The sequence below is a fragment of the Pseudophryne corroboree genome, chromosome 3 (genome assembly GCF_028390025.1).
Source record: "Pseudophryne corroboree isolate aPseCor3 chromosome 3, aPseCor3.hap2, whole genome shotgun sequence".
Taxonomy (NCBI): Eukaryota; Metazoa; Chordata; class Amphibia; order Anura; family Myobatrachidae; genus Pseudophryne; species Pseudophryne corroboree.
In genome coordinates this window covers 84,150,809-84,177,507 of record NC_086446.1, presented here as the reverse complement: position 1 = coordinate 84,177,507, position 26,699 = coordinate 84,150,809, and the positions used below count along the sequence as shown (strand labels likewise).

General features: G+C 47.5%; 1 protein-coding gene and 1 pseudogene across 4 annotated transcripts in view; both read right to left on the bottom strand.

Moving 5' to 3' along the window:
* The window catches only part of LOC135057056 (gastrula zinc finger protein XlCGF26.1-like), a 103,687-nt gene that overhangs the window by 56,517 nt on the left and 20,471 nt on the right, over positions 1 to 26,699 (bottom strand). For all 4 annotated transcript variants that reach the window (XM_063962943.1, XM_063962942.1, XM_063962945.1 and 1 more), the window contains exons 3-6: positions 24,912 to 25,103; positions 24,313 to 24,436; positions 24,106 to 24,203; positions 5,693 to 5,804 (exon numbers count right to left, since the gene is read on the bottom strand). In XM_063962943.1, coding sequence (XP_063819013.1) covers positions 5,693 to 5,804; positions 24,106 to 24,203; positions 24,313 to 24,436; positions 24,912 to 25,103 — 526 coding nt within the window. The remainder of the gene's footprint in view (positions 1 to 5,692; positions 5,805 to 24,105; positions 24,204 to 24,312; positions 24,437 to 24,911; positions 25,104 to 26,699) is intronic.
* Positions 16,519 to 16,637, bottom strand: LOC134892173 (5S ribosomal RNA; annotated as a pseudogene).

The following is a 26,699-nucleotide window of genomic DNA, read 5'->3' as shown; positions in this document are numbered from 1 at the left end:
TTGCACGCTACGGGGCCCCTCTCACCAAGTCCCGTAGCGGCACTTCTGTCTCCTTGGTGACGCACGCTACGGGACCGCTTTCACTCAGTCCCATAGCGGCGCCTCTCCTGATTGCCTTGCCGCTGTGGGGAGCTAAGTGACCATTTTAAAACAATTAGTACTCACAAGAATACAAGGATAAAAGGAAACTCATCCAAAAGCGCTCTTACTTGAGACTGCAGCTGTGTCTCTTATTGGAAAAAGCTGATCAGCCCATCAGCTAAAATACAACCAAACACAAACAGATATCCTTTAAAGACTCTCAGCGCTGTCTCTTTTACTGAAGCTGTCTAAAACTCAGTTTCTTCCAATTAATGTATCACACTGTATTCCCAATTCATAAAAACAAAGTCCATTTTATTTATAAACAGTCTCTATAGACACTTATAAGCTTTCTGGTACACAGCGTTCTCTTGAGTATGCACAGGTAACAGCGGTCACAAAAAAGGAGTTATCTCACCGGATTCTTTGGACGTTCTTTTGTTATACGGTACTGCTTCCCCGCCTCATGTCATTTATACTCGGTGCTGCCGGCACGCACCTGCCCTCTCAGCTATGACTGCAGACTGTTGCCCAGACCTTCCACTCTGCCTGTGTTATCAGGTGTCCGTTAGTACTCACAGTTGGCGCCTTAATAGAGATGCAGACCCCTTTAGCCGGAATCATTGTCTCCAATCCTGAACTTTGTCCTTTTATTAGGGGGACGCAGCCTTTTCGTCTGGTAAAGCCTGCACCCCCTTTCATTTAGGTGGGATCGGCCATTTACCATCTTTTCTTTTAAAAACCTGCACCCTCCCTTTAGTTAGGAGGGATTGGGCCAGTATAGTGAAGAGAGAAAAAATAAAAATAAATAATTTAATCTGCATGGAGCAGGAGGTCCCTTCTGTGCTTGTACCTCCTAGGCACAATTTTCCAAACTGAGGGAGGAGGGATGTGAAGGGGGAGGAACCGGCTGTGCAGACAATGCTAATTTTAGATTGTGCCACACCTCCGGTTGCAAGCTTCACACCCCTAATGTCTAAGGATGCTCCAGTGTCCCCTAGTGGATGAAAGAGAAATTTTGTATCCTCCTCTGTAAAAGGATATAGAAATTTCAATTTCTTACGGGCTTGGAAACGAGAATCCGGCTTAAACCTTTAAAATATCCGCAAAGTGTGAGTAAGAAGGAAAGACAGTAACTTGTCTTTTCTATCTTTAGAAGAAGGCAGAGGAAGTCTCTGCCACCGCCGTATCCTGAATATTAAGAGTCTGATGGATTGCTTCTATAAGCAATCTAACACCTGAGCTAGTAGATAGCTCCTCATCTTCCCAAGCCGAAACCTCGTCCCACTCTGGGTCTACTTCCCCCTTCTCCAATGGGGATGTCTCCAACTCCTCCCCTGGAAAAGTTATAGCGGGCAACGGCTGTGGCCGTTTTGTAGCAGAACTGCTGGCAGAGTTTACAAATTTGTTTAAAGATTGAGTTAAATCAGCAATACACCTGCCCATATTCTGAGCCTACAGAGGCTCCACTGTAGTTTGGCTATAGTCAGCACCCGATCTGGGCTGACGTAATTCTGAAATGGAATACACCATGTTCTTGGCCCATGGAGGCATAGACTGATCTGTGGAACCTCCCTGCTGGTCCGCCACAGATGCACCAGAGCACGAAGTACAGAGGGTACCCGAGTCCGCGCTACCCTTAGCTAGCTTTGACCCACACTGTGAGCAGGAAAAAGAAACCACCGAGGCTGTCTTCCCCTTTGTAGATTTGTCTGGCTTATTGGTCATATTTTCTCTCATTTTTTTTTTTTTTTTTAAATATGAAATAGTCAAGTGCACTACAAACAAACTATAAACCCAGTGGAATAGTGATCTAGCAGTGAACCCACAATGAGAGTTACATGAAAAATATGTCTGTTATATCTCACTAGAACTATAAAATAACACCATGCCCCCAAAATATACTTGCTGTTAGGCGACCCCCACTGAGTAAACAGGGTGAGTAGTACTGTAGTTATTGTTCCAAACAAAGTGAGAGTGCTTGCTCTGAGCTGCGTGTGCTGCACAGCGTCCCCCGTACTGCCTTTGGAGAAGATGGTGCCCGGAGCACTCTAGAGACTGGACGGGAGCGCGCACGCGGGCGGGAAATCTCCCTTCTTGTATTAAGTAACCGCCAGGCCTGCCCACAGTAGACGCGCTGCAGCTGGATGTCCACGGCTCCCGCACCGCTACACACAGCGGATCAGCGGGCGGCGGCTAAAGTGTATGGTGGCCCCCGGGGAGTGACTCACTACTCTCCCGGTCCGCCTACCTACACAGCAAAACAGTAGCAGGGATAAGGAAAGCCCTAGTAGCGCCACCGCTTACCTCCGGGGAGAGGTCGGGGGGGGGGGAATGCACAGTATAGGAGCATAGAAATATAGAAATATCGAAATAGGAAGGATAGTCCAATACTTGTCAGAGACAGATTGGGACTATCCTGTACCTCCGCACTGCCGACCTCCGATTCTTAGAGATAGGAAGAAAGCCCCAGTGACCGAAGTGTGGTGGCCCTCCAGCGGCAGAGTAGAGTGGGAAAAACTTCTCCCTAACTAACCCCACTCTAGCAGTACCTGTCACCTGTATACAGGGACTTGGCACTCCAAGGCTCATAAAATAATAAAAAAACCTAACTAAAATCTTCAGAGAAAAAAAACCTGTGTCTGTACTCCACAGGCACAAAACTAAAACGGAGTTGCTAGCTAAGCAGGAAGGAGATGGGAGGGGTTAGAGGGGGGAGGAGTCAGGTTTTTGATAGTTCTGTGCCAAACTCCATTACCACACACATCTAACCCACAAGTAACTGCGCAGCGTACCCCAGATGGATGAAAGAGAAAAATTGATTTGCCTGAGCCAATGGGCAGGGATATATGGACGGGCCCGTTGCATCCTGGGAGGCCAGAAAGCTTTGATCGATTGGTGCCAATCCACTGACGCTCCATCATATCCCATTGTTATCCTGTGGACCCTGCCGTAAAAAAAATAGAATGCTATCCATCTTCTGTAAAGGAGATAAGCTATCCACAGAGATCCATACCATATAAAGGAGAAAATTAAAGAGAGAGAGAGAGAGAGATACTTCCCGTGCAGGCAAAACATCCTAGGTAATACAGAATATAGAAACAACCTGAAGGCCCAAAATGTAGGAAGCACTGTCACCATGACTAATCAGAGTTGGAGACCATAAAGCTAGACCAGCCAATATATACATCTGCAAGGCAGAAGCAAAAAAACACAAAGGAGACCCCTTTAAAGGTGATGAACTTATCCTTAAAGAGTCAGGTGACAGGAATGGCAGTATCTGCAATGATGTCAAAACCAAAGGTAGGATGAATCCAAGGGACAACCAGGGAAGCACAGTGCAAGTAGAGAACCCTGTGAAATTTGAGGAATGCGGGATAATGCAGTGGAGAGAAGAGAAGCCAATGGTAGGCCATTGCCCAGATACTGTCACAAGAAATACAAGAGACGTAATGTGAACCTTTTATTCTCACACTAACCCAGTTAGTTTTCCAAAGTCTTTTGACAATATTTAGAAAACCCTTTACTTGACCAAGGTTTAAATTACGGACTCAAAGAGTCCATCGGGATCAAATATCTGGGCAAAACACCGAGCCAAAAACGTTTTAATTGCCAAACTGTACAAAGATGGTCTTGCCCATTCAGTGCCACGAGAACCCCCCACTTTCCTTGGCCTTCCTGCATACTGGAGGAAGCTAGGAAATTGGAGGAAGAAGAGACAATAGTTGGTTATGCCATAGAACTTCCATGGCATCCGCCAGATACCTGGTACTGCGCCATGCAGGACTACCTTGTGGTGTAACAAAACTTCAGCGTATACCACCTGTCCACAAGCTGGATGAAGATGTCCAGAAGGAAGACTAGTGTCAGTTAGAATGGCATGGCAGACCAGAAATCAACATTACCGACGTCCTCCCCTCAGAATAAAACTGCGGCAATGGAAGAATCGGGATACCAAATAACACAAAGTGCAAGCATTAACCAATTTTGGTCCATGAATACACCGGCTGTGATGTCACCCAACAGGTAAACAACAGAGTCTTCCCAATATTAGGGATAAAGCTCATAGCAGAATGAGGAGCATCTCTCTGAACACACAAATATCCAAAGATGCCCTGCAGTGGGAAACCTGATGCCAAGGTATCAGAGCTGTCACTTGAGTCAGGAGAAGCTGTGGGGTTTTATCAAAAGGTCAGCTACCTACAGACAACAAGAACCATATGAAGGTGAGCCAGATGGCTCTTCCAGTAAAAAGACCAGCGCTATAGCAGAGGCATGTGGCAACCCATGCAAAGGGCATGACTCCTAGTGACAGGTCTATGAATGAACTTGGAAAGAAACAACAGGAAGAGGCCCCAGGGGTCCATGCCTGTAATGTTACCCAACTCACTGATCCAATGACCAATCCTCTAATATGAAAAAGACAGGAGACGTGTAAACTCACCCCCTTAGAACATGCAGTACAGCCATATCAGCTGTGCTATTAAGGATTCAACTACTGACTGTGTCTGAGATCTGCTTCATCATCCAAGTCACGCAATCAACTGAGATCTGGGTAACAGTCACACAAATTGTACATCAGGTCTCTGGTAACCAACTGCCAGCAAGTAATCTAGCCTGGCATTTGGTCCAACTGCATGGACAGTTAGGAGACATGTCCTGAATAGCTACGTTCTGCTCTTGAAGGGGAAATTGTGTATCTCCAATGTTTGTATATGTTGAAACAGGGGTGGACTTAGAATGCTGAACATTAAAGTAAAAACATTGCTTACCTCTGCTTTCTGCTATACCTACCTAGGTGTATTATTATAATAACATATAATATCAAAGTGGTAACAGAGACACGTGCAGCTGCAAACTAAGAGCCGATAACAGAGTATTTGTGCCGAGTACAGAATCAATGGTGTTGTGTTAAGAATACTCAGTTATTATTCTGCACTATGGCCCTCATTCCGAGTTGATCGGTCGCAAGGCGAATTTAGCAGAGTTACACACGCTAAGCCGCCGCCTACTGGGAGTGAATCTTAGCTTCTTAAAATTGCGACCGATGTATGCGCAATATTGCGATTACTAACTACTTAGCAGTTTCAGAGTAGCTTCAGACTTACTCTGCCTGTGCGATCAGTTCAGTGCTTGTCGTTCCTGGTTGACGTCACAAACACACCCAGCGTTCGCCCAGGCACTCCCACCGTTTCTCCGGCCACTCCTGCGTTTTTTCCGGAAACGGTAGCGTTTTCAGCCACACGCCCCTGAAACGCCGTGTTTCCGCCCAGTAACACCCATTTCCTGTCAATCACATTACGATCGCCGGAGCGAAGAAAAAGCCGTGAGTAAAAATACTTTCTTCATAGTAAAGTTACTTGGCGCAGTCGCAGTGCGAACTTTGCGCATGCGTACTAAGCGGATTTTCACTGCGATGCGATGAAAAATACAGAGCGAACAACTCGGAATGAGGGCCTATATTGTGTAATAATATATCACTATATCACTGAGTGATACATTTCCCTCATTAGTCAGTACTGACAGAGAAGGGTGTAGAATAAGAGACTGCTGTAGTGACAGAACAAGGAGAATATATGACTCCTCTCTGTAATAAGTGATTATTACTCACCTGTGCTGATATCTGTAGGGATTTCCTCCTCCTTACACTGCTGATCATCCCTCACATACATCTCTTTTTCTTCCCCTATATCTTCTACCTTATTATCAGTCAGATCTTCACACTAAATAATCAACAAAACAGTAAAATAACAAATGAATAAAGTCTTATAATATAAAACGAGATTTATGGTAAGAACTTACCGTTGTTAAATCTCTTTCTGTGAGGTACACTGGGCTCCACAGGGAATGATATTGGGGTGTAGAGTAGGATCTTGATCCGAGGAACCAACAGGCTCAAAGCTTTGACTGTTCCCAGAATGCATAGCGCCGCCTCCTCTATAACCCCGCCTCCATGCACAGGAGCTCAGTTTTTGTTAACCAGTCCAATGCAGTAGCAGGCAAAAGAGACGACAACTGTTAGTAGCCACAAACACCACATTCTCACGACAGGAGAAAGTGTCAGCGGCTAATGCCATACCACCCCAAAGAAGCTAAGTGCGTCAGGGTGGGCGCCCTGTGGAGCCCAGTGTACCTCGCAGAAAGAGATTTAACAACGGTAAGTTCTTACCATAAATCTCGTTTTCTGTTGCGGGGTACACTGGGCTCCACAGGGAATGACATTGGGGATGTCCTAAAGCAGTTCCTTATGGGAGGGGACGCACTGTAGCGGGTACAAGAACCCGGCGTCCAAAGGAAGCATCCTGGGAGGCGGATGTATTGAAGGCATAGAACCTTATAAACGTGTTCACTGAGGACCACGTAGCCACCTTGCACAATTGTTCAAGGGTTGCACCACGGCGGGCCGCCCAAGAAGGTCCAACAGACCGAGTATAATGGGCCTTTATAGTAGCAGGAGTTGGGCGACCAGCCTGTAAATAAGCATGTGCAATCACCATTCTAAACCATCTGGCCAAGTTCTGCTTGTGAGCAGGCCAGCCACGTTTGTGAAAACCAGACAGTACAAAAAGAGAATCAGACTTTCTGATAGGATAGGGATGGGCAACGCGCGGCCCGCGGGCCGGATGCGGACCGCGAACCGATCCTGTCCGGCCCCGCTGTCCCACACCAGTGTGCAATGACAAGCGGCCCGACTGGCTGAGCCGCTCGTCCTTGCGCTACCTAGCTCCCAGAAGCGGCGCCGCAGAGGAAATCCCGGTCACGTCACTGGGTCTGCTGACCGGGATTTCCACTGTGAGGTCAGGTGCTGGGCGGCACGGGGGGTGGGGCCACGGCAGGAGCGGGCAGCAGCAGCGACTCCGTGCGGCACAGCGGGCAGCGGGGATCAGGCAGCGGGCAGCGGATCTGCCACTGCGAAAAAAGGTAAAGGGATCTATGCTTAACTTTAAAAGCTGCTATATAGGTTCAGGGGAGGGGAGGATTGGTTAGGAGGGGAGGGACTGCTATATGGGTTTAGGGGAGGATAGAGACTGCTATATAGGTCCAGCGGGGAGGGGGGTAGAGACCGCTATATGGGTCCAGGGGAGGATGGGGGTGGGGGGAGGGGGGAGCTAGTAACTGTGCCCAGGGAGAGACAGGAGCTGTGAATACCTGCATTACACAGAATGCTGTTTGTTTTCAGCACTGTTTTGTTTTTTTTATTTTTATTTTATTACTGGATTACTTTTTTTTTTAGACATTTTGTATTTTGCCCGTAAAAAATTACGTATTTAATGTATATTGTGGTGTATGTTTTTATAGTGTTACGTATATAACAATAAAAATATAGTGTGTATATATATATATATATATATATATATATATAACTATGGGCCTAATTCAGACCTGATCGCTAGCAGGCGATTTTTGCACTGCTGCGGGGGAGGGGGTAATCGCTGTGCAGGGGTGTGATCGCATCTACAGAGAGCTGCACAAACAAAAGTTTGTGCAGTCTCCGCACAACCCAGGACTTACTCTTCCAGTGCGATGATCGAGACCGGAGCGGACGTCAGAAACCTTCCCTTCAAACGCCAGGTCCCGCCTGCGTTTTTACGGACACTCCTCTAAAATGGTCAATTGCCACCCACAAACGTCCTCTTCCTCTCAATCACCTTGCGATCGCCCGTGCGATCGCTTTGTTCGTACAATCCCGTCGCTGCGGACCGACGCGTCTACACATTGCGGTGCAGTTCAGACCCGATTTACAAGATATTTTGTGTGTGGCCCTCGACTATTCACTGGAAGTGTTAAGCGGCCCCCCAGCTGAAATAATTGCCCACCCCTGTGATAGGAGCTGTCCTCTTCACATAGATACGGAGAGCCCGTACCACATCCAAAGACCGCTCTTTGGAAGATAATTCAGGAGAGGCAAAGACCGGAACCACAATCTCCTGATTAAGGTGGAAAGAAGACACCACCTTAGATAGATACCCGGGACGTGTTCTAAGAACCGCCCGGTCACGGTGAAAATTCAGATATGGTGACTTACAGGACAAAGCACCCAAATCCGACACCCATCTGGCAGAGGCAATAGCCAGCAGAAAAAACACCTTAAGAGAAAACCACTTAAGGTCTGCCGATTCAAGAGGCTCAAACGGAGACCCTTGCAATGCCTCCAGAACCACCGACAAGTCCCAAGGAGCCACCGACGGGATGTAAGGTTGAATCCGCAACACACCCTGAGCAAATGTATGAACATCAGGTAAACTTGCAATTTTTCTCTTGAACCAAACCGACAAGGCAGAAACATGAACCTTGATGGAGGCCAGACGAAGGCCCAAGTCCAGGTCCTGTTGTAGACAGGCCAAAAGTTTGGCCGTACTAAACTTGTAAGCGTCATGATTGTTAGATGCGCACCAAGCAAAGTAAGAATTCCAGACCCTATGGTAAATCCGAGCAGAAGCCGGTTTCCGGGCCTTCAACATGGTTTGAATGACCGCCTCAGAAAATCCTTTGGCCCTTAAGACGGAAGCTTAAGAGCCACGCCATCAAAGCCAATCGAGCTAAGTCCTGATATACACATGGGCCCTGAACAAGGAGATCTGGGCGCTGCAAAGTAGAAGGGGACGCTCTATCGAGAGACCCTGAAGGTCTGAGAACCAATGCCGTCTGGGCCACACTGGAGCGATCAGAAGTAAATTTCCTCCTTCTTACTTGAACTTCCTTATTACTCTGGGCAGGAGTGACACTGGAGGGAACACGTACGACAGTCGAAAATTACATGGAATTGCCAGTGCGTCCATGAACACTGCTTGAGGGCCCCTTGTCCTTGCTCCGAAGACCGGAACCTTGTGATTGTGTCGAGATGCCATCAGGTCCACATCTGGAAGGTCCCACTTGTCCACGAGGAGTTGAAACACATTTGGATGGAAGCTCCATTCTTCGGCGTGTACGTCCTGATGACTGAGTAAGTCCGCTTCCCAGTTTAGGACCCCTGGAATGAACACTGCCGATATGGCTGGCAGATGGCGTTCCGCCCACTGAAGAATCCGTGATACTTCCCTCATTGCCATGCGGCTTCGAGTGCCGCCTTGATGATTGATGTACGCCACCTTGGTGGCGTTGTCCGACTGTACTTGAACAGGTCTGTTTTGTATTAAATGCTGGGCCAAGTTCAATGAGTTGAACACCGCCCGCAATTCCAGAATGTTTATCAGGAGGAGAGACTCCTCCTTGGTCCACCGACCCTGAAGGGAGTGTTGGTCCAACACCGCGCCCCAACCTCTCAGACTGGCATCTGTCGTCAGAAGAACCCAGTTGGAGATCCAGAAGGGACGACCCCTGCTCAATCGTTGGTCCTGAAGCCACCAGCTCAGTGACAGACGGACCTCCGGAGACAAGGAGATCATTTGAGACCTGATCCGGTGAGGCAGGCCGTCCCACTTGGCAAGAACCAGCTTCTGCAGAGGGCGGGAATGGAATTGAGCATGCTCCACCATGTCAAAAGCCGACACCATGAGACCTAGCACTTGCATTGCCGAATGTATCGACACTTGCGGACGAGATAGGAAGCATTGAATCCTGTCCTGAAGCTTCAGGACTTTCTCCTGAGACAAGAACAACCACTGGTTGTGAGTGTCCAACAACGCCCCCAGGTGCACCATGCTCTGAGCAGGGACCAGGGAAGATTTCTTCGAGTTGATGAGCAACCGGTGGGCTTGCAGAAACGGGATAGACAGATCCAGATGGCGTAGGAGAATTTCTGGAGAATTTGCCAGGATCAACAAGTCATCCAGGTACGGTAGGATCCTGACCCCTTGACGGCGGAGCACAGCCATGACCTTGGCGAAGACTCGTGGAGCCGTGGTCAAACCAAAAGATAACACCCAAAATTGGTAATGGACGTTGCCAACCGCAAACCTCAGGTACTGTTGATGCGACACTGCAATAGGAATAAGCATCCTGTATGTCCATAAACCCCAGGTTCCAAGGCCAGAACAATAGAGCGAAGAGTTTCCATACGAAACTTGGAGACCCTCACAATTTTGTTCAAGGACTTGAGGTTGAGAATGGGCCGGGAGGACCCATTCAGTTTCGGGACTAGGAACAGCGGTGAGCCAGAGGCACCTGTACTACCACTCCTGTGTCCAGGAGGGACTGTACCACCAAATGAAGAGTTTTTGCCTTCACCTGATCCGAAGGGACGTCTGTCAGGCAAAATCGATGAGTGGGGCGATTTTTGAAGGATACGGCGTAACCTTGAGTGACGACTTACCGTACCCAGGCATCGGAAGTGGTCCTCAACCATTCCTGGGTATACCAAAGAAGTCGGCCCCCCACCCTGGGATCCCCCAGAGGGAGGCCCGCCCCGTCATGCGGCGGGATTGTCAGTTTTGGAAGAAGGCTGACGGGTAGCCCAGGCCCATTTGGGCTTATTGAGTTTGGAAGTGCGAACCTGTTTCGGTACACCTGCTCTTTTGCTTTCCCTGAAGAACAAAAGGAGCGAAATGGAGTACTCTTAGCCTTTGGCACCGAAGGAGCAGTACTAGGCAGACATGCTGTTTTAGCAGAAGCTAAGTCCGCCACTATCTTGTTGAGATCTTCTCCAAAAAGTATGTCTCCCTTAAAAGGGAGTACCTCCAGGGTTTTCTTAGAGTCCATATCCACAGACCAGGACCGTAACCAGAGAATCCGGCGAGCCAAAATGGACCTAGTAGAAGCCTTGGCCGCCAGAATACTGGCATCAGAAGCCTTAATGTAATGAGACGCTGTGACAATATATGACAAGCATTATCTAGCATGATCAGAAGCATTGAAAGGCAACTCCACTTCCAGCTCCTGAACCTACGCTTCCACAGCTTCTGCAGCCCATGTCGCTGCAATGGTGGGCCTATGCGCAGCACCGGTTAGGGTGTAAATTGCCTTTAAACAACCCTCCACACACTTATCCGTCAGCTCTCTGAGGGACGTGGTGGTAGTTACAGGCAGAGCTGAGGATACCACCAGCCGCGCCACCTGCGAATCCACTGGCGGGGGTGTTTCCCAATTTTTACTTAGCTCCGCAGCGAGGGGGTAGCAAGCCAGCATCTTCTTGTGAGGCGTGAATTTATTTTCTGGATTTCCCCAGGACTCCTGACGTATATCAACTAAACGTTTAAACCTGTCCGGTTTCTTAGGGGCAGCATCAGGCTCCGGGTCATCATCAACTTGAAGAATGAGCCTGATAGCCTCCAACAAGTCAGGAACATCTACCTGTGAAACAGCTTCCCCATCAGAAGCATCAGGATCAGTATAAACACCATCCTCATCAGACGAGGTGTCTGGGACGTTGGTGGATTGTGAGGTAGTAACTGCCCGCTTAGAGGACCCCTTGGTCTTAGGCGGGCGAGGGTTAGACTTCTGAGTAGTCAGTGATTGGTTCAATTGCTTTAACTGACTGGACAGTTGATCTGCCCACGGCAAGTTAACCGTGGGGACCATAAGCGGTTGTACCAGCACAGGAGGTCCCATAGGGGGCGTTAGTCTAGTTACCAGCGTATTCAATAGCGTGGAGAAGGTAGCCCAAGGTGGGTCAATTCGAACCCCCGTTGCTACAGTCCCACTGTGGGGGTAAGGAACCCCCAGATCCTGAACCCTCAGCTGCTATGTTACCCTCAAATGTGTCATCAGCGTCAACACCACGCAATGTGGGATCAGCTCCAGCACCGTTGCCCTTTGTAGCAGACATAATCAAAAGCTCAATGCAAGGCAACACAGTACAATATCAGCAGCAAAGTACCTGTGCAGTGTATTTCAGCACAAACAGGGAATTCTAGAGGTATATGGTGACTAAACATCACAGAGAAAAAATAAGAATTTACTCACCGGTAATTCTATTTCTCGTAGTCCGTAGTGGATGCTGGGAACTCCGTAAGGACCATGGGGAATAGACGGGCTCCGCAGGAGACTGGGCACTCTAAAAGAAAGATTAGGTACTATCTGGTGTGCACTGGCTCCTCCCTCTATGCCCCTCCTCCAGACCTCAGTTAGGGAAACTGTGCCCGGAAGAGCTGACACAACAAGGAAAGGATTTGGAATCCAGGGTAAGACTCATACCAGCCACACCAATCACACTGTACAACTTGTGATAACCATACCTAGTTAACAGTATGAACAACAACTGAGCCTCATTTAACGGATGGCTCATAACAATAACCCTTTAGTTAAGCAATAACTATATACATGTATTGCAGAGAGTCCGCACTTCGGACGGGCGCCCAGCATCCACTACGGACTACGAGAAATAGAATTACCGGTGAGTAAATTCTTATTTTCTCTGACGTCCTAGTGGATGCTGGGAACTCCGTAAGGACCATGGGGATTATACCAAAGCTCCCAAACGGGCGGGAGAGTGCGGATGACTCTGCAGCACCGAATGAGCAAACGCAAGGTCCTCCTCAGCCAGGGTATCAAACTTGTAGAACTTAGCAAATGTGTTTGAACCCGACCAAGTAGCAGCTCGGCAAAGCTGTAAAGCCGAGACCCCTCGGGCAGCCGCCCAAGAAGAGCCCACCTTCCTTGTGGAATGGGCTTTTACTGATTTAGGATGCGGCAGTCCAGCCGCAGAATGTGCCAGCTGAATCGTGCTACAGATCCAGCGAGCAATAGTTTGCTTTGAAGCAGGAGCACCCAGCTTGTTGGGTGCATGCAGGATAAATAGCGAGTCAGTTTTCCTGACTCCAGCCGTCCTGGAAACATAAATTTTCAAAGCCCGGACTATGTCCAGCAACTTGGAATCCTCCAAGTCCCTAGTAGCCGCAGGCACCACAATAGGTTGGTTCAAATGAAACGATGACACCACCTTAGGGAGAAATTGGGGACGAGTCCTCAATTCTGCCCTGTCCATATGGAAGATCAGATAGGGGCTTTTACATGACAAAGCCGCCAATTCTGACACCCGCCTAGCCGAAGCTAAGGCCAATAGCATGACCACTTTCCACGTGAGATATTTTAGCTCCACGGTCTTAAGTGGCTCAAACCAATGGCATTTCAGGAAATCCAACACAACGTTAAGGTCCCAAGGTGCCACTGGTGGCACAAAAGGAGGCTGAATATGCAGCACTCCCTTTACAAACGTCTGAACCTCAGGCAGTGAAGCCAGTTCTTTTTGGAAGAAAATGGATAGGGCCGAAATCTGGACCTTTATGGATCCTAATTTTAGGCCCACAGTCACACCTGACTGTAGGAAGTGCAGGAATCGACCCAGCTGGAATTCCTCTGTTGGGGCCTTCCTGGCCTCACACCAAGCAACATATTTTCGCCATATACGGTGATAATGCTTGGCTGTCACATCCTTCCTAGCTTTTATCAGCGGAATGCCCTTTTCCGTTAGGATCCGGCGTTCAACCGCCATGCCGTCAAACGCAGCCGCGGTAAGTCTTGGAACATACTGGGCCCCTGTTGCAACAGGTCCTGTCTGAGAGGCAGAGGCCATGGGTCCTCTGAGATCATTTCTTGCAGTTCTGGGTACCAAGTTCTTCTTGGCCAATCCGGAACGATGAGTATAGTTCTTACTCCTCTCTTTCTTACTATCCTCAGTACCTTGGGTATGAGAGGAAGAGGAGGAAACACATAAACCGACTGGTACACCCACGGTGTCACTAGTGCGTCCACCGCTATCGCCTGAGGGTCCCTTAACCTGGCGCAATATCTTTTTAGCTTTTTGTTGAGGCGGGACGCCATCATGTCCACCTGTGGCCTTTCCCACCGATTTGTAATCTGTGTGAAGACTTCTTGATGAAGTCCCCACTCTCCCGGGTGGAGGTCGTGCCTGCTGAGGAAGTCTGCTTCCCAGTTGTCCACTCCCGGAATGAACACTGCTGACAGTGCTAGCACGTGATTCTCCGCCCATCGAAGAATCCTTGTGGCTTCTGCCATTGCCATCCTGCTTCTTGTGCCGCCCTGGCGGTTTACGTGGGCGACCGCCGTGATGTTGTCTGACTGAATCAGTACTGGTTGGTTTTGAAGCAGGGGCTCTGCTTGACTCAGGGCGTTGTAAATGGCCTTTAGTTCCAGTATATTTATGTGTAGTGAAGTCTCTAGACTTGACCACTGTCCTTGGAAGTTTCTTCCCTAAGTAACTGCCCCCCATCCTCGGAGGCTTGCATCCGTGGTCACCAGGACCCAGTCCTGTATGCCGAACCTACGGCCCTCGAGAAGATGAGCACTCTGCAGCCACCACAGCAGAGACACCCTGGCCCTCGGGGACAGGGTGATCAACCGACGCATCTGAAGATGCGATCCGGACCATTTGTCCAACAGATCCCACTGAAAGATCATTCCATGGAACCTGCCGAAGGGAATTGCTTCGTAAGAAGCCACCATCTTTCCCAGGACTCGCGTGCAGTGATGCACCGACACCTGTTTTGGTTTCAGGAGGTCCCTGACCAGAGATGACAATTCCTGGGCCTTCTCCACCGGGAGAAACACATTCTTCTGTTCTGTGTCCAGAATCATGCCCAGGAAAAGCAGACGCGTCGCAGGAATCAGCTGCGACTTTGGGATATTCAGAATCCAGCCGTGCTGTTGCAACACTTCCTGAGAGAGTGCTACGCTGACCAACAACTGCTCTCTGGACCTCGCCTTTATGAGGAGATCGTCCAAGTACGGGATAATTATAACTCCCTTCTTCCGAAGGAGTATCATCATTTCGGCCATTACCTTGGTAAATATTCTCGGTGCCGTGGAGAGACCAAACGGCAACGTCTGGAATTGGTAATGACAGTCCTGGTGAGGTGGGTAAATGGGGACATGCAAGTAAGCATCCTTGATGTCCAGCGACACCATAAAATCCCCCTCTTCCAGGCTTGCAATAACCGCCCTGAGCGATTCCATTTTGAACTTGAACTTCTTTATATAAGTGTTCAAGGATTTTAAATTCAGAATGGGTCTCACCGAACCGTCCGGTTTCGGTACCACAAACATTGTGGAATAGTAACCCCTTCCCTGTTGAAGGAGGGGGACTTTGATGATCACCTGCTGGAGGTACAGCTTGTGAATTGCCGCCAGTACTACCTCCCTTTCCCTGGGAGCAGCTGGCAAGGCTGATTTGAGGTAACGGCGAGCGGGAGTCGCCTCGAACTCCAGCTTGTATCCCTGAGATACAATTTGTACAGCCCAGAGATCCACCTGTGAGCGAACCCACTGGTTGCTGAAGTTTCGGAGACGCGCCCCCACCGCACCTGGCTCCACCTGTGGAGACCCAACGTCATGCGGTGGACTTAGTGGAAGAGGGGAGGATTTTTGTTCCTGGGAACTGGCTGCCTGGTGCAGCTTCTTTCCTTTACCCTTGCCTCTGGCCAGAAAGGATGCGCCTCTGACCCGCTTACTTTTCTGAAGCCGAAAGGACTGCGTTTGATAATACGGTGCTTTCTTAGGCTGTGAGGGAACCTGAGGTAAAAAAGTCGACTTCCCAGCTGTTGCTGTGGATACGAGGTCCGAGAGACCGTCCCCAAACAATTCCTCACCCTTATAAGGCAAAACCTCCATGTGTTTTTTAGAATCAGCATCACCTGTCCACTGCCGAGTCCATAATACTCTCCTAGCAGAAATGGACATTGCATTAATTCTAGATGCCAGCAGGCAAATGTCCCTCTGGGCATCCCGCATATATAAGACGACGTCTTTTATATGTTCTAGGGTTAGCAAAATAGTATCCCTGTCGAGGGAATCAATGTTGTCTGACAGGGTATCAGTCCATATTGGGTGGGGGTTTTTTTTTGGAATCTGCACTGGTCCTGATTGTACACTAATTGTCATTCAATTGTTATATAACATATATGACATATAAGGCAAATATACTGAGACCCACATAAAGCTACTGACTTCGCCTAATAAGGCTTTTGAAGTAGATCAAGGTTGGTGGTGCTCCCAGACATTAGTTCAAAAGCAAACTGGTAAGGGATTGTTTTGCAAAGAAGCAAAAAAGAAGAGGACTATTATGTCTCTCAGGGGCACACTTAATTTCTATAGATTGATAGAAAATTGGAAGAATAGATAGGAGATTGTAGTTTGTATGTAGAATTTGATAAAACTTAACTTTTAATGGTATTCACAGACGAAAAAATGGTAAAATTATAGCTGTGTATCAGCAGTATAAATTAAAACAAGTATTAAACAAAATTGTAGTGACGATGAAGTAAAGTGTGACTCACTTAAATAAAGAGGGTGACAGGAAGATAACTGTAAACCCACTGATTTGTAAGCGAGTATTAATGTTAGACGTTTGTCAGAAGCGAAAATATAATGTTCCTGTTATCTCTATGTAATTATGATAATAAATACACTTGTATAGTCATAAAAGAGATAGCAGGAAGCCGGCTTGTATGGATCAGGACTCCTGTAAAGAGGGTCAGCTGGGGTAAATGAATGACAAAATTAATTGTGATGAAATCTGCTGATCAGCGGAGGGTATATTCCTTAATACTACAGTACCCGGTATTCCCAGAGGGTCACCCTTTCTGGTACTGACCAGGCCCAATGCTGCTTGGCTTCCAAGATCAGGCGAGATCGGGCATGTCCAGCATGGTATGACTGTAGAAAGTCAAGAAAATACCTATCAGCATGGGCAGTGGCCGATATTGAGGCCAAAAGAGGTGACAGTAATACACCTGCGCTGTATAATACAAAGCATGTGGACCAGAAATTTCCCACACACGAATTGCCTGGACGGTTAACCATAAAGGATTATCCAATAGTTGCTGACAGGTACAGTAATAATCACTTAGTGAGTATAAAGCAAAGAAGAGGCTAATTCATAACCGCAACTTATAATTATGCATAGAAAATTATTATGATGCCTAATGAAAATTCATATGGATTACAGTGCAAGAGCTGCAAAAGCAGCTATCAAAAGGTTCTATAATTTCACATAGAATAATGCAACGGCTGATCACATAGAATTCAGTGCAATGACTGATTAGAATTCGCGAAAATACAATAAATTGCAAGGGCGACTGTACATTGATTGCTAAAAGCCGCCTTGGTGTTACACTGATTGTAAATAAATATTAATGAAAAATGTGTGCTGACCCATATATTTATATAAAGCAAGTAATCAATAATCCAGCAAACACAAAGCAATTATAGGTGTAATAAGTAATCACAGCTCTCCTGCTGTAGGAATGCAGAAAATCAAATAGTTGCCACACTGATTAAGATTTAATAAGAGGCTAATAAATACTTCCCTGTGTAAAGTAGGTGACACAAATGTAAATGAAAATTGGTTAATTAGTTGTGTATACAGGGAATATAATTGGTAGTTGATTAGTGGTTTCTCTACACTTGGTAAATGCTCTGTGTGTCAGCCGTTACCATGGAGACCAAGATACAGGTGTTAAACCCTGCACAGTAATTGCTGGGGAAACAAATCTATCTACCAAGGTTTAGAATTGAAAAATCATTTCCCTGCACTTGGTAACTGTCTTGTGTATGAGCTGTTACCATGGAAACCAATAAACAGGTGTTGTACCCTGCACAGTGTTTGCAGGGGAAACGGACCTGTATGATGCCTTTTATAAAGTGTGAAACTTTCCTATGTTCCAGTGATGGATACACAGGGAGGTTATGTGTCTGGGGAGCTGAATCCGCTACATAGAGCGGTCAAATACTTGCTGCGATGCCGGAGAGGAGTCCGTCTTTTATATGTTCTAGGGTTAGCAAAATAGTATCCCTGTCGAGGGAATCAATGTTGTCTGACAGGGTATCAGTCCATGCTGCTGCAGCACTACACATCCAGGCTGAAGCAATAGCAGGTCTCAGCAGAGTACCAGAGTGTGTATACACAGACTTCAGGATAGCTTCCTGCTTTCTATCCGCAGGCTCCTTTAGGGCGGCCGTATCCTGAGACGGCAGTGCCACCCTTTTAGATAAGCGTGTGAGCGCCTTGTCCACCCTAGGGGATGTTTCCCAACGTAACCTATCCGTTGACGGGAAAGGGTACGCCATCAGTAACCTCTTAGAAATCACTAGTTTCTTATCAGGGGAACTCCACGCTTCTTCACACAATTCATTTAATTCACCAGATGGGGGAAAAGTCACTGGCTGCTTTTTCTCCCCAAACATAATACCCCTCTTGGTAGTAACCGGGTTAACGTCAGAAATGTGCAATACATCTTTCATTGCAGTAATCATGCATCGGATGGCCTTTGTAGACTGTACATTTGTCTCATCCTCATCTACACTGGAGTCAGACTCCGTGTCGACATCTGTGTCCACCATCTGAGCTAGCGGGCGTTTATGACCCCCTGACGGCTTCAGAGTCGCCTGGGCAGGCGCGGGCTGAGACCCCGGCTGTCCCAAGGCTGCTGCGTCATCGAACCTTTCATGTAAGGAGTTGACACTGTCGGTTAAGACCTTCCACATATCCATCCAATCAGGTGTCGGCCCCGTCGGGGGTGACACCACACTTATATGCCCTTGCTCCGCCTCCACGTAACCCTCATCAAACATATCGACACAGCCGTACCGACACACCGCACACACACAGGGAATGCTCTGACTGAGGACAGGACCCCACAAAGTCCTTTGGGGAGACAGAAAGAGAGTATGCCAGCACACACCACAGCGCTATATAACACAGGGATTTATACTATAATAAGTGATTTTTCCCAGTAGCTGCTTAATTATCTTATTTGCGCCTAAATTTATGTGCCCCCCCTCTCTTTTTTACCCTTCTTGTATCAGGATACTGCAGGGGAGAGCCTGGGGAGCTGCTTCCAGCGGAGCTGTGAAGGGAAAATGGCGCTGGTGTGCTGAGGAAGAAGGCCCCGCCCCCTCAGCGGCGGGCTTCTGTACCGCGTTCTGTGTAACTTAATGGCGGGGGTTTTTACACATATACAGTGCCAGACTGTATATGTGTATTTTTATTGCCAAAAGGTATAATAATTGCTGGCCAGGGCGCCCCCCCCCCCCCAGCGCCCTGCACCCTACAGTGACCGGAGTGTGTGGTGTGCTGTGGGAGCAATGGCGCACAGCTGCGGTGCTGTGCGCTACCTTAATGAAGACAGGAGTCTTCAGCCGCCGATTTCGTCGTTCTCTTCTGTCTTCTGGCTCTGCAAGGGGGACGGCGGCGCGGCTCCGGGAACGGACGATCGAGGTCAGGCCCTGTGTTCGAACCCTCTGGAGCTAATGGTGTCCAGTAGCCTAAGAAACACAAGCTAGCTGCAAGCAGGTAGGTTTGCTTCTCTCCCCTCAGTCCCACGTAGCAGTGAGTCTGTTGCCAGCAGATCTCACTGAAAATAAAAAACCTAACAAATACTTTCTTTTCTAGCAAGCTCAGGAGAGCCCACTAGGAGCACCCAGCTCTGGCCGGGCACAGATTCTAACTGAGGTCTGGAGGAGGGGCATAGAGGGAGGAGCCAGTGCACACCAGATAGTACCTAATCTTTCTTTTAGAGTGCCCAGTCTCCTGCGGAGCCCGTCTATTCCCCATGGTCCTTACGGAGTTCCCAGCATCCACTAGGACGTCAGAGAAATACACACTGAGTATATCCTGTGAACTACCTATATTAAATGATAAACCTGACGCACCTAGCCCCCTCAGGTTATAGAATATAGGGATAGCAATCTGAGTGAGATACACGAAATGGAGGTCACACTGCAGCTATATGCACACACACATAGTCACATTGTACAATGCAGAAATTATAACATGCAATAAAACTGCACTGAACTAGCAATACATAGTAGTACTAAGTATAGCTGTACACTTGATAGATAAACAATGCACAGTAAGGACTGGCTGTATATCACAGGGTGCAATAGTGTATCTGCACACACACAATTTAACAAATTAAAAATTGGAACATAAGTTCCAAAAAGAACCCCTATAGATTATTGGTAATTACCATTCCCTGTGGGGGTGCTACCAACTACAGCTATAGTAAGTACAAAAAAAAGGAGAGAAAAAAGACTGTATTATCGGTGCACATGGAGAGGAGTGACCTGGTTGCCACATCTACTTTACATTATAATTATGTAGTGGAAAAGGTATTGGAGGATATAGGCACTGTTAATAACAATAAAATACTAGATATAAATTCTGTATGAGTTGTTTGGATTTAGACCAGATATGATGAGACAATTACTATTGCATCCAATTTAGATAGGGAATGCTCTAGCCACCATTAATGTGTCAAGTACACTGTTTACAATATTCCTATAATCATGCTAATTACACTGAAAAGTGTTCTTATAATGAATATAGTGAACATTTTTTATAGAGAATATAAGTTCCCAAGATATATACAGTCCACTATAAATATGCAATACACCATCAAGGGTATGGATCGTCCTCTATTCTCCTATGTCAACCACATCAAATGTATCATGGTTTGGTGTACATACTATTAAATTGGATGAAGGCGCTGCACTAGGTCTAATTCCAATATGTAATACACCTTGGGGGATATATATCTCCCTCAGTTCTCTGTGTCGACACAAATTGAGTATGTGACAGTTATAACATTCTGGTGTTTACAATATTATTGTCCTTAGAAGGAAAACACCTTCATTATTGAGGACTAGTGACACCCTCCCAAATGATCACATTCATTATTAATTATTATCATATTATATCAATAGACCAATAGGTAATGCATCAATCTTTAGATCCGATTCGGATAGATAATACTCTTTTGTTTATGTATATTAATACCTCGATATAAATGTGTTACTAGACCAATAACTCATGCTTCACCCTTAAACATCCAAAATGTATTATTATAGGAGAAAGTTTTATTTATACTGCATATTCACAGGTAGTGTTAATTTGGATACAGGTTTTATTATTGTGGCTCACAAATAACACATGACATCTGTGTATTCATTAAATAGTTTTAGATGTTATTATTGAAACATTTGTTGTGTTTGTGTCTGCTATATTGTATCACAGACATCTCACAGCATTCATAAGCTTATCATATGAGTGCACAGTGCATCTGTGTTAAATTAATGTTGTTGCCATCTGTTTCCTACGTATAATCAAGGGGATTGGCAACTATGACATCTGTGCATTCACTTAGATAGTATTGAAAATTAATATTGAAACATTTGTTGCACTTGTATCTACTCAGTTGTATCACAGATGCCTCACAACATTCATAGGCTTATCATGTTAATGCACAGCGCGCCTGTGTTAAATTTATATTGTTGCCATCTGTTTACTACATATTATCAAGGAGTTTAGCAGCCAATACAGTGCTGTTTAATCATCCTATCACTATATTACTTGTTTATTAAGTAGTGATGTAGGTCTCTATAAACTGGTCTAATCCTCTGCCTGCTGCTCCACATAAATAACTAAATTCCACTATACATTGTAAAGTAAAAGCTGGCTAAACACTGTATTTGATATTAAGCATGGACATAGGAACACGTGGACACACGATGCCCACACGCGTGTTCCGCCGTTACTCTGACAGCTTCGTCAGGGCTGAACCAGAATGCCTCTCCTGGCATAGAATTTAAGCTTTCACTGCTGTCCAATCAGCAAGGGCCAGCTAGTCACATGTGGCCATTGGCCAATCTCAGTATCACAGGGTACTTGTACTAAATAACCCTAACTAAATGCACTTTTTCTTAACTAACGCTGTCAGCAGACATGTAGAATACTTAAGTGTCCTGTAAAATGCACAGCGCTGACAGGCAGGCGGCTTTACAGAGGAGGATTTGCCCAAACTGTTAGGTGCCGCGGTCCACGGCGCCGCTCGGTCTGTTTCCGAGCGACGCTCACGGCCGCCGCACCTCCTTCCTGCCCGCCCGGCGCCTAGCAACGCTGGGACGCCGTGCGCGCTGAGCCGCCGGGTCCCTAGCAACGCTAGGACGCCGTGCGCGCTGAGCCGCCGGGTCCCTAGCAACGCTAGGACGCAGTGCGCGCTGAGCCGCCGGACCCTTAGCAACGGGGACGCCACTGACTACCGCGTTCCCCGTTGCTTCCTGCCAATCATTACACCTGTTAGCTCTGGTCGTGCAGCAGGGCAGCTGCACGACATTACTAATCAGGCTTCGCTGCAGCTATTGGAGGGTTCCCTGTTAAATTCTCCCTCACTACCTGGCACAGACGCCAGTGATAGCTTCCTGTATGCTGTTCCTGCCTGGTAACATCTGTTCCTGGTTTAGCTGTATCTGGTCGATCCTGCTCCCTGTGCTCCCGTGTCCTGGAGTTCTGAAGCCGGTCCTGGGAATCCTTCCTGTCCAAAACGAACCTGTTGCAGTCATCCGTGGGTTCTCGTTACTTGGGGTTCTCTCCCGGTTTGTGAGTAGCGGCTTCTGCCGCGAGTTGCGGCCTAGGCCGCTTAATCCTTGTATTACCTTTGTGTTGGTGGTTTTTGCGGAGGTTTCCGCTTTTCACTGTCCTCCCCAGAACTCGGCGGTGCCGTGTGGGGGAACGGACAGTGGTATCTTTTGTTGTTCTTTTCCATTGGCGGCGTGCCGCACATATATTTAGTTTCAGGGTAGTTAGTAGCCCCTAGCTTTTGTTTGTTTTAGTTAAGAGGTCCCCTTGTTATTACCCTGTCTCAGTTCACGCTTTGTCTCACGCTAAGACCTGGGGGCATCGGAGTTGGGCAGACCTAAATCCGCCCTTCAAACGCGGCTGCCGTGGGCCCAAGAAACCATAGTCACTCAGGCGTGAATTGACCACACGGGTAAGACAACGGAGGTAGGGTGCTAGGGGCTATTCTCGTACCACTCCTTAGTTCAGCGTCGCGTCCTGGTGCTCTGAACTCACCTCGCAACATCTCTCCAGTTCTGAGCATCAGGAACGTAACACAAACAGTCCCAGGATCAGCTCAACTTGACCTAATGGCGCCCAAACGCTGACAGGGAGTGAGGGAGAGAGAGATATGCAGCTCCAGGGTGGGAACATTTACTCTAAATGGCGCCCTGGGGCTGGGGAAGGGGCTACAGGTCAAAGCCTCATCCCCCTGCTGGACTACACCACCGGGTACTGGGGGCTTAAATGAACGGTTTTATGAGAGAAAACCAACCTGTGCCCATGCCCTGGTGGTCTAGTGGGGTCCCTGTACTGCCACAGTGTCCACGCCAGCGGCCTGCCTCCCACCGGCCACTCGGGATCGCGATTTACAGCGGGTCCCGCCGGGGGGACCCACTTACCTCCTTCCTGAGTGCGGACACGCGTTCCAGGAGAACAGCGGTCATGTGTGTGACTAATTGGAAGAAAACCGGAGCCTCCGCTGTAGGTACCCGGCAACCAGGGCACGAGAGTATACAGCACCGATGGGGGGAGGTGATGGAGCTGCAGCAGATGTCTGACTGACATCTAACACAGTCAGTGTCTCTGCTGCAGCCCTTGAAGTCTTCATTTTTCTTTAAAAGCTTCTTGTATACCTGCTTACTGCATGGCACCAACTACAAAACTGACCTCCTGTGCCTTCGATACATCTGCCTCCCAGGATGCTTCCTTTGGACGCCGGGTTCTTGTACCCGCTACAGTGCGTCCCCTCCCATAAGGAACTGCTTTAGGACATCCCCAATGTCATTCCCTGTGGAGCCCAGTGTACCCCGCAGCAGAAAACGAGATTTATGGTAAGAACTTACCGTTGTTAAATCTCTTTCTGCATGGTACACTGGGCTCCACAGGGCGCCCACCCTGACGCACTTAGCTTCTTTGGGGTGCTATGGCATTAGCCGCTGACACTTTCTCCTGTCGTGAGAATGTGGTATTTGTGGCTACTAACAGTTGTCGTCTCTTTTGCCTGCTACTGCATCGGACTGATTAACGAAACTGAGCTCCTGTACATGGAGGCGGGGTTATAGAGGAGGCGGCGCTATGCATTCTGGGAACAGTCAAAGCTTTGAGCCTGTTGGTGCCTCGGATCAAGATCCTACTCTACACCCCCAATGTCATTCCCCGTGGAGCCCAGTGTACCCCACAGCAGAAATTGAAATAAAACAAGCGTATCAGTGTAGAAAACCCACTCAACTTCTCTACAGATCATATAATAATAAGTCACTTTGGTATTTGGTGAGACCTTAAATCACATCTACCTGATCCTTCTGTGGAGTCCTGTGATTCACCACTGTACAGTCCTGGGAATAAAGACAACAGGGACATCTCTCTGCGGTATCTCTGATACTGGGTCCATCTGTAGGAGACACACAGTGACTGAGTACATGGCTTATATGTGATTATCAGGTGATTGTTTAGGAGCCCTTCTTTCTCCTTTACATTACTGTACATAAGTCTTGTCTTACCCAGTGATGTGAGGGTCCGGTGATTCTCCATCATCACATCCTTGTACAGGTCTTTGTGTTTCTCTATATACTCCCACTCCTCCATGGAGAGATAGACAGTGACATCCTGACACCTTATAGGAACCTGACACACACAATGATACAGTCATCACCCAGACACATCCCCTGGTGTTATTATATAATGTCCCATTCCTAGCAGTCACCTCTCCAGTCATCACCCAGACACCTCCCCTGGTGTTACTGTATAATGCCCCATTCCCAGCAGTCACCTCTCCAGTCATCACCCAGACACCTTCCCCGGTGTTACTGTATAATGCCCCATTCCCAGCAGTCACCTCTCCAGTCATCACCCAGACACCTCCCCCGGTGTTACTGTATAATGCCCCATTCCCAGCAGTCACCTCTCCAGTCATCACCCAGACACCTCCCCTGGTGTTACTGTATAATGCCCCATTCCCAGCAGTCACCTCTCCAGTCATCACCCAGACACCTCCCCTGGTGTTACTGTATAATGCCCCATTCCCAGCAGTCACCTCTCCAGTCATCACCCAGACACACCCCCTAGTGTTACTGTATAATGTCCCATTCCTAGCAGTCACCTCTCCAGTCAGCAGCTGAATGATCTTGTTGGTGAGTTCCAGGATCTTCTTCTCATGGTCTCTCTTATGTATCAGTGAGTGAGGTGGAGGCACCGTGAATGAGCACTGGGTCCTTCCCAGGCCTCTTGACTCATGGGGACGGATACTGGGTGTCACATGTTCACCAGATGTCTTCTTCACCACTATGTAATCCTGTGTATTGACAGAGGCCAACAATGAAAAGGTAAAAAACATTTTTTTTTGACTTGGCACCTCTTTTAATCCAGACACATCAGGTGCCAGGAGTTATGCTGCTGGAGGTCTCACTTAGGCTGCAGGGTAAAGTTAGGCTACGGAGGGGATTCAGGCTTTGGGAGGTTTAGGTGCTGAAGAAGGCTGTAAGGCTGAAGGAGGGCTTAGTTAGGCTGCGGGAGGTTTATGTTCAGGAGTTAGGTGGCGTGATGATTAGCAGTTGGGATGCAGCTGTATGTACCACCGATAATCCGGCAAAACCAATAATTCGGTACAGTGCTGGAGCCAAGGGTGCCGGATTATTGAAGGTGTACCTGTATTTAATAAGGAGAGTTATGGTAGACTTACCTTTGTTAACTCTCTTTCTTTGAGGTCCATAGGGTTAACAGAGATAACACCAGGGTTATAGGTAGTAGGATCAGCTCCTGGGCACCATACAGTTAAGCCTTTTTTTTTAATAAAGTAATTTTTATTCAGTAGTCTGGAGAATAAGGTACAGACATTGCAGAGCATCGGCATATCACAAAAAATAAATCAATTAACTCGAATCAGAGCCTCATTTTTGAGAGAAGTTTACAGCAGTGGAATAACAGGCATGTCAATGAGGGAATATACAAAGATTTCCTATTATTCGGACCACTTGGGTCTGCAAAATCTGTAACCAAATATATAAATCTCCATTAACTTTTATATTTTCGCCCTTAAACTAACCAATAAGAAAAAAAGAAAAAAAACAGAAGCAAATTGAGAAGGAATCATCTGATTCAGGACCACATTAGTCATGCATATAAGTAGGCGAACACGCAGGGCTCAACCGACAAGCATCTCAAATATACATCATTAAACATTACATTTTTTATTTTTTTATTTTTTGATAAGTTAGCACTTCAGTGCCCACTATAGTTGAGGGACCAGGTGAGAATGGGGGGAGTCTAGCCATGGAGACCAGACCCTTTCAAATTTGGCTGATGCGTTTTGTTTCATATATATATATATATATATATATATATATATATCTTTCCTTAATTATTGTATCATTAACTAAGGTCTTGAGCGCAGAAACTAAAGGGCCTCTAGGGGCCATCCATAGCCTCGCAATGCAAACCTTAGCCTAGGCACATACACTGCGAGCATAAAGACCCATCGAAACAGACAGAGAAGCAGAGCATCCCATCCCCAGAATACAGAATTGTGGGGTAAGCAGTCCGCCAGTCACTCCCGTACTCTCCAGAATTGACCTGACCCCCAACCAGAACACCCTCAACCTCGGGCAATCCCACACTAGATGCCAAAATGTTCCCACCTCACCCCCGCACTTAGGACAGAGGCCAGATCCGCCCGTCCCAAAAGTAGCCAGCCTAGCTGGATTCATATGTTCTGTGTAAAATGAAGAATTGAATTTGCTGATATCTGAGAGATTTGGTAACTTTGGCAGGGTATTCCAGAGCAAGGGCCCAGTCCTCCTCAGTTATTAGACCCATATCCTCCTCCCATTTTCCACGGAGATGTGTCAGAGGGTCCGCATGGAGCTTGGTAAGAAGATATCCATACGCAAGG